The sequence below is a fragment of the Antechinus flavipes genome, chromosome 3, assembly GCF_016432865.1.
Source record: "Antechinus flavipes isolate AdamAnt ecotype Samford, QLD, Australia chromosome 3, AdamAnt_v2, whole genome shotgun sequence".
In the NCBI taxonomy this organism is placed as follows: Eukaryota; Metazoa; Chordata; class Mammalia; order Dasyuromorphia; family Dasyuridae; genus Antechinus; species Antechinus flavipes.
Genome location: NC_067400.1, coordinates 1,484,159 through 1,499,480, shown reverse-complemented (window position 1 = coordinate 1,499,480; position 15,322 = coordinate 1,484,159). Strand labels below are relative to the sequence as shown.

At 58.0% G+C, this 15,322-nt stretch overlaps 1 protein-coding gene across 1 annotated transcript; it reads right to left on the bottom strand.

The window, feature by feature from the left end:
- SPATA22 (spermatogenesis associated 22) lies at window positions 1-14,052 on the bottom strand. Its single transcript, XM_051991535.1, has 8 exons — window positions 13,440-14,052; window positions 11,283-11,390; window positions 6,749-6,809; window positions 6,577-6,666; window positions 3,354-3,636; window positions 2,650-2,779; window positions 1,558-1,655; window positions 1-761 (listed from the first exon to the last, which is right to left on the bottom strand). Exons 1-8 carry the CDS (start codon window positions 13,627-13,629, stop codon window positions 579-581), a joined length of 1,143 nt encoding a protein of 380 aa, XP_051847495.1. The 5' UTR covers window positions 13,630-14,052; the 3' UTR covers window positions 1-578.
- Between the last annotated feature and the right edge of the window lie 1,270 nt (window positions 14,053-15,322).

Below are 15,322 nucleotides of genomic sequence, written 5' to 3'. Positions count from 1 at the left end.
TGTGCCGGAGTCTCCCTTCGGAGGCGGAAGCGATAACTCTCGGGGCTCGCCGAGCACTTTGCAGTGTTGTGCAGGGGGAGCCTCACCCTGGCCCTGGGGGGAGGTACTATTACGAGCCCATTTTACAGTCCAGGAAACTAAGGCCAACAGAGGTCACGGGAATGGCCAGTGTCCCAGCCCACAAGTCTCAGGCCTCCCTGTGGCGCTGTAGCAGCCGCCTGATGCTCGGGCAGGACAGCGGGCATTCCCCAGGCCATGATGGACGGGAGGAGGGCCCAGCTCCAGCAGCTCCTCGCCCCACTCTCTGGCCCAGGGGAGGCTCCGGGTCCCGGACCGAGGCTCTTGGGCCGCCCTTGGGCCTCCAGGCCCAGGCCTTCTCCTGGGCCGTTACCGGCTCCAACAGGACTCAGGGACATTGGGTTAACTCTTAGTAGAGGCAGGATGGGAGGGGGGAGGGGTGACGGCCCCAAGGACACCACACAGATGCTGCCGTTAAACTCACTTTATTGGCCGGAGAAGACCACGGGCAGAACCCCCCCCCCCCAACACCTCGTACCCGCCTCCTCCGGGCCGGCGGCTCACATTTCGCGGGCGTCGCGGGCCAGCTTGGCGTCTGCGCTCCTGACCAGCTCGGGGAAGGTCTCCTGCTCGGAAGCGGAGGCCGGCCGCACGGACACACAGCGGAGGAGGCCCCGCTTTTGGTCGAAGCTCCCCACACAGCGATGGACGCGCCCCCTGATCAGTCTGGGAAGCTCCCGGTCCTGAAGTGACATGGAAACCAGTCAGACCACGGCGAGGGGGGGGGGGGGGCGGTGTTCTCCTCACGCGGCTGGCCTAGAGGCCATTTCATGGATGGGTAAGCTGAGGCCCAGGGGTCACTCCTTATTCATCTCATCCAACTAGGCCCGGCTCCCTCTGCTCTAGGTCAGCGCCGGCCCAGATGATCAATCACTGCACTTGACCCACACATCTTGGCCAGGCTTGGGACTATGGGGACGCCCCCTGCTGCCCCAACCCCTCCGAACTTTGCACCAGTCAGTCTGTCGGGAGGGCTGGCCCCACTCCGGGTCCTGTTCTACAAGGAGATGGGGTCTGAGCAAGGAAGACAAACGGGGCCCCAGGGGCTGGGGGGGGGAGGAGGCTCCTGTCTCCTGGGGCCCCACTGTGGGCCCCCACCCTCATCCCGCCCTGGGTCACCTGGCGCTTGGTCTCCTCCGGAGTCCCCCCGAGGCCCTCCTGGCTCCCCCTGCCCCCCCCACCCCACCCATCTGCACAATAAAAAGATGCTCTGACCCCTATCCTGCCCCCCCAGATCACAGCCCTGGGGCCTCCCGGGCCACAGGGTCTCCCCCCCCCCCCACTCCATGCCTCAATAGTGTGGTCTAATGACGGTTCTTAGGTGCACAAAATAGGGATTTTTAAACAGGCTCTTCCCGACTCTAAGCTTATTGATTCCCTTAATAAGAATTGGCAAGGGGGACCTTTGGTTTGGGGGGCTCATTTGCAAAGAACTCCGGGTCACAGAGAAAGGGGAGCTCCTGGGCACCCCACACTCACGATTTCATAAAACACACAGGGCACGGTGCTCCTCCCGTCTCTCAGCAGGAAGGTCTTGGCGCCCTGCGCGCCCGGAGTCACAGCGGAGTCCAGAACGGCTGCCCCGGGGAGAACACCCACCGTGACCGGCGGGCTCCGGCCCCAAGGGGAGGGCCCACCTACGGGGGCCCCACGCTGGAGAAGGGCTCAGGGGCAGGGCTGGGGCATAGAAGGGAGCTCCCCCCTCACCCCCGCAGGGGCCTGAACCCACAAGACCGGGCCCCTCCCGGAGCCCCCCCCCCCAACGGAGTCTGGGCCCCTCAGGGAGCGCCCCCCACGGAGTCCGGGCCCCTCCCGGAGCCCCCCCCCCCAGAGTCCAGGCCCCTCAGGGATCGCCCCCCCCCAGAGTCCAGGCCCCTCAGGGAGCGCCCCCCCACAGAGTCCAGGCCCCTCAGGGAGCCCCCCCCACAGAATCTGGGCCCCTCAGGGAGCGCTCCCCCTTTCCCTCCCCCCCACGGAGCCCGGGCCTCCTGTTGCTCCGGCCACTTTGCCTCAGGGGCCAATTGAGAAGAGCACATGGTGGGGGCAGGCCCAGGAGCCGTCCTCCAGAATCTGCCAGAGACCGGCGAGAAGCCAAGAGGGGGAGCAGAGGCCGGACAGGCGAGGCTCCCTGGGTTTCCTGGGAGCCCCAGAGCCAGGGGGTGGGGGTGATTTCCTGGAGCTTTTCTTGCCCAGAGAAGCCTTGGGAAGGAAGCCCCCATCATCCTGATCGAACACTGCCCCCTGCTGCTCCCTTGGGGGGGTGCAGGTGGACGAGGGCCGCAGAACCGCCCCCCACCCCCCACCCCAGCAGGTCCTGGAGAGGAGCCTTCTAGAACCTGACTCCCAGGCACTTTGGGGTTTGGCAGCAGGAGCGAGACCGGGTCGAGGCTGCCCCTGAGAACGGCCGGTCAGGGGCCCTGCCCGCGCCTGGGACCCACAAACTCAGTCTCCCGGGGCTTCCCAAGGCCGTTGGGGCTTGGCCCAGGCCCCGTTGGCTGGGAGGCCCCCGGGAGCCGTGCGGCTGTTCCCGCCTTTTCCCGGCCCCCCTCCCCTCGCTCCCCCCGCGCCCACCTAAGACTTCGAAGAGCAGCGGGCAGTGGGGCAGGCGCTCCCTCCAGTGCTTCATGCTCTCGATGGCCGCCGGCAGAATTCTCAGGGAAGGGCCATCTTCCTTGGGCCTGAGCCGGCACGCCGGCACTTCCTAACAGTGGGGAGAAAAGGGCCTTCCCGGCTTGTAAAAGGGCGGGGCGCCCCCGTGCCCAGAGACCCCCCTCCCGAGGTCAGGCCCCCCGCCCTCCCCGCCAGACCTGGGGCCGAGAAAGAGCCGGCTCGGAGGGTCGCCGGGTCAGTAGGTCAGGGAGAAGCGGAGGTCCCAAGGCCGAGAATGAATGACCAGCAACGACCCGTGAGGGGCGATCGGCCCCCAGCCAGGGACAGTCTGGCTCTGAGGCTCCCCCATTTTAAGTTTTTTCACTTTTGATGGTATTTCACCTCCACAAAACCTCTCCCTCCCTTCCCCTGCCCCTCCTCAAAGCGGCCGGCACCCGCTTTCTCGCCTTCTTCGCAGGACGAGGATGCGGCTGCAGAGGGTCCCCCAGGAGCCGGTCTCTGTGCCCGTGGGCACCAAACCCCCGGAGCCGGTCCCGAGGGCACCGACCTCTTTATCTCTAGCTTGCTGAAACGCCCCCAGGCCGTCAGCTGTGGGGCCGGCTCAGTGGGGCTCGCTCTGGGCCGGCCCGGGCTTGGGAGCGCAGGGGAGGCAAGGCCTGGCTTACCTTGATGGCCTTTTCCTCCGGACCTCTGCCAAAGGCCTTTCTCTTAAGGTGACTCGGCTGGGGGTTGCTTTGGGGCGCCTGCAGGCCACCGCCCCCCTGGGCCCCCGCCATCCTCGGAGGGCACGGGGCTCTGCAGACCTCCGCTGGCGCCCAGCTTGACGCTCTCCAGTTCTGATTTGTTTCCGAAGGCCCGAGGCCAGGACCGGGCCCGGCCGCTGCGCCCGAGCTTTTTCTTGGTGCAAACTCACTTCTGTCCCAAGCCTTCGGACCATCCTCTCCGAAGCTGTAACGTCACGAGACAATTTGGGCCGTTTCTAAGATCTCCATTTCCCAGAGCCTCTCAGCCCTCCCCCCAAGCCTCTAGGTGGGCCTCGGGGCATACAGAGCATGGTGCCCATGGATAAAGAGCAACACCGGGCTGCCTCCCACAAAGCCCGCCTCCCACACCAGGCTGCCTCCCACACCAGCCCCGCCTCCCACACCAGCCCGCCTCCCACAAAGCCTGCCTCCCACAAAGCCCGCCTCCCACACCAGCCCCGCCTCCCACACCAGGCTGCCTCCCACACCAGCCCCGCCTCCCACGAAGCCTGCCTCCCACACCAGCCCCGCCTCCCACGAAGCCTGCCTCCCACACCAGCCCCGCCTCCCACACCAGTCCCGCCTCCCACACCAGCCCTGCCTCCCACGCCAGCCCGCCTCCCACAAAGCCTGCCTCCCACAAAGCCCGCCTCCCACACCAGCCCTGCCTCCCACACCAGCCCCGCCTCCCACACCAGCCTGCCTCCCACACCAGCCCCACCTCCCACAAAGCCCGCCTCCCACACCAGCCTGCCTCCCACACCAGCCCCGCCTCCCTCAGGACTGGCTCTGGCCAGCAGAGCATCCAGGAAAATCCATTGCGGCCCAGAGTCAACTTCCTGGGGTCATCCGGAGCCTAGACCAAGAAGGCCTGGGAGCAAGGGGGACACGCTTCTGTGGCCTTTGTGCAGGGGCCTGGGTCCCTATGTGGGGCCAAAGGCAAGCACACGTGGCAGCACGACGCTTGGGCGAGGCACAGGGTCCCCCCCACTGGTCACTGAGCAGGAAATGGGGCGCCCCGTGGGGCTCTGCTGAGCCGGGCAAGAGGACGCCCCTCCTGGCTTGTGACCCCGAGCGCCCAGGAGCCTGAGCGACCTTGGGGCTTCCAAAGGCAGGGAGTGGAGGCGGGGCCTGGTGCTCTCTGGAGGGAGGAGATGGCCCAGGGACCCGTCCAGGGCCAGAAAGGGGCAGTCGCAACAACAAAATGTGGCCGTTCTGCAGGCTGACCGACCCACTTACCCCGACCGAGCAGCTTGTCCGTCGCTTTTGGCACATTTTCGAGAAAATGGACCAAACCCTAAAGCAACATTTGGGAGACCGCACTCCAGCCCCCAGCAAAGGGGCTGCGAAGATTAAGAAATGCTTAGTTTGTCTGATCGAGTTGACCTGGCTGCCCGGCAGGGGCCTGTTTGGGGGCCGTGCCCATGGCCCGGGCACATCCCTCTCTTGGGCCTCGAGCCCCGGAGGCTGCTTCAGCTGTCCGAGAGGGAGGCAGGGGGGTCAGCAGCAAACACACTACCTGGGTCCTTGAGGGGAAAGGCCTTTGGCAAGACTCGGTGGCTGCTGGTGGCACAAGCACTCCTGGACGCCCGCCCCGGCCTGCCCCTTGGGAAGGGAGCCTCCACGGCCCCCGGAGGAAGGGGCCCTACCCCAGGCCCCTCTCGCCTTCCTGTCTCCCTCCTACCGGCTTCTTCTCTGCTGCCCTCACCCAACCCGTCCCAGCCGCCTCCCGCCCTCACCAAGACCCAGTACAGACGCCTCAGTTTTGTTTGGGGCGGGTTTTTGCTGTTTTTAGACTCCCCCCAGGCCCGAGGCCCTTTCCAGCCTCCCCGGACATCTGGCCGGCCTCTCTGTTCCTCGCACACCACACTTCGTCTCCCGCCGCCAGGCCTTGGCACTAGCAGCCCCCCATGCTGTGGGCGTGCTCTGAGGAGACCCCTGTCTCCTGGAGATAGAGCTCGGGCCCACCCCACCCCCATCCCCAGGGCCTTCCCTCACAAAATCTCCTTTGTACTCATTTGCATTAATTAACTTTATATCAGCGCTGTCCACATGCGGAAAGGAGACCGCCTCCTTTGTGTGGCATCCCTGGCACCAGTCTGGGGGCCGACGCCAAAGGGGCTTATGGCCCAAGCTTTCAAAGCCTCCACCCTTCATCTCCTCAAGCTGGCCTTTTACATCTTTTCTACCAGAAAACCTTTTCTACAGCAGGGATTCCCCAAACCCCAAGCAAACCAGAAAGGGGGAATACCCTAACGATTCCTGGGGGCCCCCAACTGACATCACCATCGCTGCCTGCTTCTGTACAATGCCCCGCCACGGGCCCCCAAACCCACTCTTCTCCCTGCGCTCCTTGGGGCCCTTCTGGCCACCCGCACGGTCCCACGGCTCCCCCGGCTTCTCGGACCCGCTCCCCCCAGGCTCGGGCCTTCTCCCCTTCTCCCTGGCTCTTTTCGTCGCTCCTCTGGGATCCATTATTATTGGTTCTGCCCAGGCAGAGAGACTTCCAGCCGTGACCTTTGCGAGTTCTAGTCTGACCTTGCCGGAAGCCTGCTGGACTAGGGGCCCTTTCTTACTGGCCTGACCCTGGCACTGACCCTCCCAGACTTCACGCTGATTGGGCACACAGGTGCCTAGCAGCAGAGACCTCCCTGCGGTCCCCCCTCTTCCCCCATCACCTCCTCTGCTCCCTCTCCCCCCCTTCACCCGGAGGCCCGCAGCAAGCTGTTCCCAGCTCGGACCAACTGTCCCCTGCAGCGGGTCCTGGCGGCCTCTCTCGGCTGCCCGCCAGCCACTTTGCCCTTCCTTATCGCCTCCCATCGCTGTCCCAGCTGTGCCCTGAACATCGCAGGGCACGCCCCGGCCGGCTCGCCTCCCTCGCCCATCGCCCGTTTTCCTGGCAGCCAGGGCTCCTTCTCCTGGGCAGGGGGATCTTCGCCTCTGTGTCTCCAGCACTTTGCACCCCGCACACAGCGGAGACATAATGAATGATGGTTAAACAATTCTCATGAATGTGCTTTATGTGATGAAGCATTTCCCTCAAAGCTGGCCTATGATTATGCCCGTTTTTCAGATGAGGAGACCGAGGCTCTGCAGGTTTGAGGGCTTTGGGCAGTTCCACAGCCGGCGACACAATCGTACTCACCCCCAATTGCTCCAGTTATGACTTCTTGTCTCATCCGCTGGGCGGGGATTAAACCCATTCCCTTGCTTTCCAGGCGGGAGGGCAGGTTGCCTTTCAAAGAAACATTTCTGAATGATAAAGATCTGGCTACAAGAGAAACTGCAGCTCTCAGTAAACACCCAAAGTCAGTTACCCAGCATTCCCCATCTTCGGTAATGGCGGCACCTCGGGTTTCATCATCTCCCAGACGAAATCTAAAGACCAGGGAGACAAAAGGGGACGCTCAGAAGGGGCAGACGCAGTGCACGGACTAATACTATGTCTTATTGTTCACTCCCATTAGGATCCAAACGGTTGACCTGGGACGTCTGGGAAGTTTGCTTCCCCTTTCCCTGCTTCTATCGAAAAGAACAGCGTGGGTTTTACTCTTCAGCAAAACAAAAGCTTTAGAATTGGGAAGTCAGGCCCTTCACTGTACAGAGGAGGAAACCGAGGGTGGGGATTGTAGGGACCTGCTCACAATCCCTCAGTCAATAAGCCCTGCAAAGGGGGTGGCTTAATAGGACCCCCGTGGTTGATAATTAATAATAATGGAGGAAACAATTCAAGCGACGTGATTTATTAGCGAAGCGGACCCAGGCCAATGGCCTCCTTGGGCAGTCCAAGGGCCCTGAATACACAATGAGACAGATTTTTATGTATTAAAATAACTAATCAAATAAAATCAATTAATTAAAAGAAAACAATTAACCAGGATTTGAAATTAGATAATCTGATTTCCAACCAGAGGAAAGATAAGGAGCTCTGTGAGGAGGAGGGTGGGGGGCAAACAGGTGCAATTCTTACAACCAGAAAAGGAGGTGTCCCACTCCCCACCTGGGGCCGCTTTTCAGACAAGACATGTAAACTGCCTCATATATATACTGGGCAGAAAATTCCTTGCATCGGTTTTCAGATCCGACTGCTTGAGTAGGTCCCTGGTTAAGATCTCTAACAGCAGGTAGAGGGGGCCCAGCTTCCCAGCCTTATGGGGGCAAGGTTCAAACAATGCAATAAAATCTTCCGATTCTCATAATCGAGCAGTTCTCTCACAAGACTGACAATGGACTAGACCCATAATTGAAAGGAAAGGGACCTGGGCTGGCTCCCGAGTTCCCAGATGGAGCCAGTGGGGCTCATCAAAACTCAATGCCTCCTTCCCTTCTGCTTCCTACTCCAAGGGCCGTGACCTTTGGACAAGGGAGGACAGAACAAACTGAAGGGTCGGCCCCCTTTCTGACACCCTCTGATGAGCGAAGCTTAAAATAGAAGTGCTAGCCTGAGGAGTTTGCCCCGTTGTGATGGATAGCCAGCATAGGGCCCAAATAGGAAAGAGACTGCCGCGAGAAAGTGAGCCATCAAACTGACAGAATCAAGCCAGGCACGCCGCGGAGCCTCAGCGGCGAGACTGCCGAGAGCCAATCTTCCCCAACGAAGGAAAATGTCTCCCGGGCAGACCCTGGCCTGAGACGGACAAGCAGCCCACTGAGCAGGCCTGTACGTGCCTTTCTCTCTGTCTTTAAAATAGTATTTTATTTTCCCCAAACACATGCAAAGATAGTTTTCGGCATTAACCTTTGCATAATCTTGTTGCACATTTTTTCTTCCTCCCTCCCCAAGAGGGCAAGCAGTCTGATACAGGTTAAATGTATTTGCATATTTGTCATGCTGTGAAAAAAACCAGATCAAAAGAGAAAAATCACGAGAAAGAAAAGAAACACGATGACGAAAGGTGACAGAGACTATGCTGTCCCCACAGTGCCCTCTCTGAATGCTGATGCACTTTCCATCCCAAGTTTCTTGGAATCGGCCTGAATCACCTCATTATTGAAAAGCCCCATCCATCAGAATGGATCAATGTATAATCTGGCTGTTACTGTGGACAATGATCTCCTGGTCCTGCTCATTTCACTGAGCAGCAGTTCCTGTCGGTCTCTCCGGCCTCTCTGAAATCCTCCTGCTGGTCATTTCTTACAGAACAATAATATTCCATAACATTCACATAGTACAGTTTATTCAGCTATTCCCCCTCCGTTTTCAGTTTCTTGCCACAAACATTTTGGCTCATGTGGGCCCCTTTTCCTCCTTTAGGATCTCTTTGGGATATAAGCCTGATAGAAGCACTGCAGGGACAAAGGGGATGCCCAGTTTGATAACTTTTTGAGCACAGTTCCAAATTGCCCTCCCGAAGGGCTGGATGTGTTCACCATTCCACCAACAATGAATCAGTGTCCCAGTTTTCCCAGCATCCTCTCCAACACATCATTATTAGCTGCCTATCTCTTTAGCAGGAAGGAAGCTAGAGCAGGACAGGCTGCCCCGACTTGGGGCCCAGGGCAGCTTTTCCAACAGCTCCAGGCTCCTCCAGGAGCCACTGCTGCAAGACTCTTCCTGTGCTCCTCTTTGGCTCTGCTTTAGACGACACCATTCCCAGAGAAGGAGAACGAAGGGCAGCGCTCGGCCGGGGCAGATTCCAACCACATGGCGTAAGCTCCCCAGCACAGAGCTGCACAGATGGAAACCGTGGTGGGCCAGGCCCCAGGAACAGATGGAGCGCCCTGCGCTCTCCTGGCACAACAAGGTTTCCAAAGGGAATCCCTCATTTGAGCACGGGGCGGGCCCCCCGCGGGGAGCTCCAGGAGGCCCCAGACAACAACTGCGGAGGATGAGAAGCAGGTAGATGGGTTGCCAACGTTACCGTGGTGCACAGGTCCGGTCCTCTCGGATTTCTGGACCCCTGACAAGTGCTCCCTCTCCATGAACCAGAGCTCCGAAACTCCTCGTTTCCCAGCTTTCCCGAGCTCTCACCCTCCCAAACCGATGTTTCCTGGTCAATGCAATCCCTAGGGATTTGACTCCTCTGCTTTCCTGGTCAATCCTCCCTTCTCTGGTCTGACCTAAATGCATTCGTGGCTGCCACAGGCTATGACTGACCAACTGGAGGCAGAGCCCTTCATCCCTGGGTCTCTTACTGCCATTTTTTTTAAGTCAGTCAACAAGAATTTTTTTTTAAATTTCTGCTTTTCCTCCAATTACATTTCTTGGCGTGTTTAAGTTTTGACTTCCAAATTCTATCCCTCCTTATCTCCTTCCTCTCTGAGGGGAAGCAATTTGACATAGGTTTATACATATACAATTATGTAAAATGTTTTCAAATTAGCCATTCTGTGCAAAAAGACTCAAATAACAACAAAAAAAGAAGGAAAGACAGAGAAAGTACTGGATCTGTATCCCAAAGGGATTATGAAAGAGGGGGAAGGACGCTCCTGAGCAAAAATGTTATAACAGCTCTTTTTGTAGTAGCAAAACATTGGAAAATGAGTGGACGCCCATCAATTGGGGAATGGTGGAATAAGTTACGATATATGAACATTATGGATTATTATTGTTCTATAAGAAATGATCAGCAGGATGTTTTCAGAGAGCCCTGGAGGGACTTACAGGAACTGATGCTGAGTGAAGTGAGTAGAACCCGGAGATCACTGTACTTGGCAACAAGATTATGTGATAATCAACTGTGATGTACGTGGCTCTTCTCTACAATGAGGTGATTCAGATTCTAATAGACTTGTGATGGAGAGAGCCGTCTGCATCCAGAAAGGGGACCATGGGAACTGAGTGTGAATTGAAGCACAGTATTTTCACCATTTGTTTGTTTTTTCTGTGTTTTTTCTCTTTTGGTCTGATTTTTCTTGCATAACATGACATGACATAACATGACAAATATGAAAATATGTTTAAAAGGATTGCACATACTTAACCTATATCAGACTGCATCTTGGGTAGGAGGGAGATAAGGGAGGGAGGAAGAGAAATTTGGATCACAACGTTTTACAAAAATGTTGAAAACTATCTTTACACTTGGAGAGACTTATGGATCGATGCCAAGTGAAGTGAGTAAAACCAAGAGAACACTGTACACACAATGACAAGATTTGTGTTGATCAATTCTGATGGACGTGGCTCTTTTCAACAATGAGGCGATTCCAATAGACTTGGGATGGACAGAGCCATCTGCACCCAGAAAGGTGATATGGGGGATAAATGTGGATCACAGCATAGTATTTTCACCTTTTTGTTGTTTGCTTGCTTTTCTTTTCTTTCTGATTTTTTCCCTTTTTGATCTGATTTTTCTTGTGCAGCATGATATTTGTGCAAATAGGTACAGAAGGATCGCACATGTTTAACATATAGTGGATCACTTGCTGTCTAGGGGAGGGGGTGGGGGGAAGGGAGGGAGAAAAATTTGGAACAAGGTTTTGCAAGGCTGAATGTTGAAAACTATCTTTGCATGGATTTTGAAAGTAAAAAGCTATTATTTTAAAACACCAAAAATAAAAGATTGCTATAAAGATAAAAAACCCTATCTTTACCTGGATTTGGAAAAATACAATAATATTGAGAAGGAAAAAAAGTTCCAATATCCGTGCTTTATAAAAAACAAGTGATCTTCACATAGGGAAGTTATGGTCTAATTAAAACAAACCAATCCAAGTCTCCAGAAGCCCCTGGAAACAAGGTGACTCAGACTGGTCGTCTGGAATGTTAAGAAAGAAGATGCAATCGCAGCGTGTGAGGAGTGAGAAGAACAAACGGGCAGGGGAAGGAAGAAAAGCAGGACACATGAAAACAAAGCTGGATGGAGAGTTCTTGACTCCACACCTTTCAGATTCACCCACTTTCCCTACCTGATGGCAGAGGAGGAAAATCCTGAGCCTCAGATGCCGAGCCTGGGCTGGATGTGAAAGGCTGCCGGACCCTCTTTCTCTGATTGAACAGAGGTACAGGCAAACAGCCTACGGGGAGAGAACACCAGTCAAATAGCTGATCAACAAGCCATGTCTCCTCGTGGCCGTACATGTCTGGGTGTCCGACTGTAGCTGTGAACATGGGTCACGCTCATGAGCTTAAGTTGTAAATAGCATCACTCTCTCTGAAAAACCAGTTTTATTCCTGTTTTAGAGGAATTATTGCCCATCTCCCGCCTCCCTCTCCACCTCGAGCACATGTCCCCTTCTCAGCGCTCTGAGAAGCACCTACCACGTGCCGGCCCTGGGCTAAGTGAAGGCTGAAGACAGAGAGGAAAGCAGAAACCAGCCTCGCTTTCAATTCCAGGCTCACGGGAGCAAGAAGCAAACAATTACATTGGAACAAACAGAAAGGACAAGTTGGAAATAACAGAGGGGAAGGCACTGGGGGCTTGGAAAGGCTTGAAGAACGTGGGATTTTAGCTGGAAGCACCAGTCATTAAAGATAGGAGGCAGAAGCGAGCAGAGGGAGCATTTCAGGGGACACGGACGAGAAAAAACCTGGGTCAGGGGATGGAGCAACCATGAGGCCGGTGTTACTGGACTGCAGATTACACGGGAGGAAGCTGTAAGACCAGAAAGATGGGGTGGGGGTGGGAGCTTGCCTAGCTTACCAAGGGCTGTGAACTCTAAACAGGGCCTTTTATGGTCCATCTTGGAGGTGATGGGTTCCCCAGGGAGTGGGGACCTGTGTGTTACCTGTGAACTGCCATTCAGGAAAACTAGGAGAGTGAAGAGAGACTGGGGGCAGGCAGGCAGGCGGACCCCATCCCAACCCCTCCCCCATCACCGTTGCCCTAGTTCAGGTGTGAGGCAGAGGGTCCCAGAAGGGCAGTATTGGGAGGGGTCACAAAGGGCAAAGATGATGGCTCCTATGTTTACAGCCTGGGGGACTGGGAAGATGGTTGAGCCCCAGCTGCCCCAAGGGGTCTCCTAACTTGAAAATTTGACTTTAAAAGGTACCAAATTTTCTCTACGATGTAATTTTTTCTATAAAAACAAGCAATCCATCTCATTAATATGCAAATTTGCTTTTCTGTATAAAGTGGTAAAATTATGTGTATACCAAAGACTTGTTTTAAAATACATTTCTTTGATTTAGAGCAGGAACTGTTTGATTTGGTTGCCTATTTTATGTGCCCCAAATGGAGGTCGTCTAAAATTTCTCGGAGGGAAAGGGGCCAGGAATGAGCCAGACAGTAACAGGAAAATTAGTGTGTGGGGGGGGAGGACTGGAAGGGATCAGTTTGGGTCCGTGGGGATTCCCATGTCCCCCGGCAGTGACAAAGGCCGGCTGTGAACCACAAGAAGGCCCCGATAGAGCCCCGGGGGTGACCCGGGGGAGCAGAAGCAGCAAAGGAGACGCGACATCCCCGCAGCCCCCGAGCCTCCTGGCTCCACGAGCCTCAAAGAAACAAAGGCGCCAACCGGTCACTGGCACCCAATGCCCCGCCAGGCCTTCTCCGGGACAAGATAAACCAGGCGCGTCACCGGGGGCGGGGCGCCGTCATCCCCGCGGAGCCGAAGTTGTGGCCCCCCCCGGGCGAATCTGGGTGGGTGGCGGGAGTCGGCTTTGGGGGCAGCGGGTGACGTCATCCTAGACAATCCTTGTTCCTGCTGCCATTAAGGGTGACATCATCCCGGACCACCCTGGGGGGTTCCCACCCCCACCCGGCGGCTCTGCTCTGGGGGGACGCGGCTTTCTGGCCTTGAGATAGCGCACGAGGCCAGGGCACGGAACTAGGGCACGTGACCGGACCCCCAAGCTCCGTGCTCAGGGCCGGGGCCGATGGAGGTCCGAGATAGCGAGTCTGAGGGAAGGGAGTGGAGCCGGGAGGGGGGGCACGAAGAGAAGCCACGGGCCAGAGGGAGGCCCACCCCGACCCTCCCTGGGCTCCTCCCTGGGCTCCTCGAACCCGAAGGAGCGCATGCGCAGAACACCTTCTCCGGCCGGAGCCAGCCCCGGGGCGGGACCTCCAGGCCTCCGGCCCCCTGAGGAGGAGTGGGGCGAGGCGGACAGGAGTCCGTGCGCCGTACCTGCGGTCAGGCGGGCATAGCCGCCCGGCACGCTCTTCTTCATGGCAGCGGGCGCGCTCTTCCGGCCCTCGGCTGCACTACCAGCCTCCTCGGGACACGCGCCCTTCCTGACTGACAGATTGAGGGACTGACAAGCGCGACTGAATGGGAGCAAGCAGTCGTCGCCACTGCGCCTGCGCAATGGCTGCATGCCCCGCCTCCTTCCCGCCTCTCCAAAGCCAAGCCCCACCTGTCACTCAAGAGGCCCTGCCTCGTCCCCGCCCTGCTCCCGCCCCCCGGTTACTAAAAAGCCCGCCCAGAAGAGAGAGCCCGCCTCCAACCGAAAAGGGGAGGTGCTAGGTTACGCCAAGGTAACTGGTCAGCAGAGGGCGCCACCACTCCGGACACCTGGGGCGGCCTTGGTGAGGACGGCCGGCTAGGCCCTGGGGACAGGCTGGGCACAGACCAGGAGGCTGGAGCCGGCGGGCCAGTTGGCTCTCCAGGGCCAGCGCAGGAAGGGAGAGTGCAGGGAAAGAGCCTGGAGGACGCCCGCGGGCCAGCGAAGAGATGACCGGGAGGGACCCCGGAGATAGATGGGGGGCCCTGAGACATTTATTAGGACCCCGGAGGTAGGATCATCAGGAGGGACCCCAGGATGGTCCGGAGGAACTCCAGGAAGAGATGACCGGGAGGGGCCCCTGAGAAATGGCCAGGAGGGACCCCCGGGCTTAGGTCTGGCTTTAAGTGACTCCACCAAGGCCCCCTCCAGGAGCGCCCCCGGCCTGCCAGCTGCCCCCTCCTCTCTGCCTGGATCCTCGGTGTCCTGCGCTCTCTCTGGCTGCTCCCCAGCTCGGGAGCTCCCTCCCCAGCCTGCCCCAAGTCCCAACTCCAACCCCAGATTTCCCGTTTCTCCCGTACAGCTACGGCTGGTTTATAGGGCCCCGTTTGTGGCCCCCCAGCGCTCGGGGCACTCAGGAGGCACTTCATTATGGCTCCAGTTTGGGCCGGGTTGGGAAGGACGCGCCCAGAACTTAGCGTGATGTAAAAACACGGGGCGCCCTAAGAACGCTTCCCGGCACAGCCCAAGTTCTTCTCCGAGACCCCCTCTGGAGACTAGGGCGTCCCCAGCCCGGGTCCCTCCCGCCAGCGGAGCCTGCAGGGCGCAGAAAGCGGATGGGCTGCCCAGGAGGGCGCAGGGAGACCGGCCCCTCCCCCGCTCTGGATGTCTGTCTTCCCGCAGGAATGGGAAAGGTCTTCCTGTGCGGCCCCCTCGGTGTCCCCCGTGCCCCACGGGGGCTGCTGTAGGTGGCCCTGGGGGGGCCGCAGGATCTCCGGGGCGGAAGCTCCCCCAGAACAAGAGGAAGAGCCCAGGGAGCGGACAAGGTTTCCCGGGGATACTCGGGGGTCTCAGTTTGACCATTTAAAGCCACCCAGAAACCGGCTTTGGGGCCGAAGAGCCAGGGCATGGCTGGGGGGCGTGGCTGCACCGCTCCCAGTGCCCCTGTTTTGTCGGAAGGGCACCTGGGAGGGGAAAGGGTTCCCAGGAAGTGAATTTGAATCCAACCCACGAACCCACAAAAATCTCCTTTGAACCCCAGCCCAGAGTCCTTGTCCAATCAGTGAAGGAGCCAGTGGGCGGCATCTGTCCGGGCCTTTCCTGTGAAATAGCCACGTTCTACATCGAGGTTACCGGCAGAAGGTGCAGGATGCCCCGGCCCTCAGAGGGGAGGGGGAGGAGGAAGGGAGACCCTGGGTAATGGGGAGCCTCCTGCCAGTGGCTGCTGGGGACCCAACTCAGACCCATAGCATGGATCCCTTCATGTGAGAGGATGATGCTGAGGCAAGGAGACCAAGAGAGCACCGAATTCTCTGATCCCCCCCCCCCCCCCCCGCCCCGGGCCGCT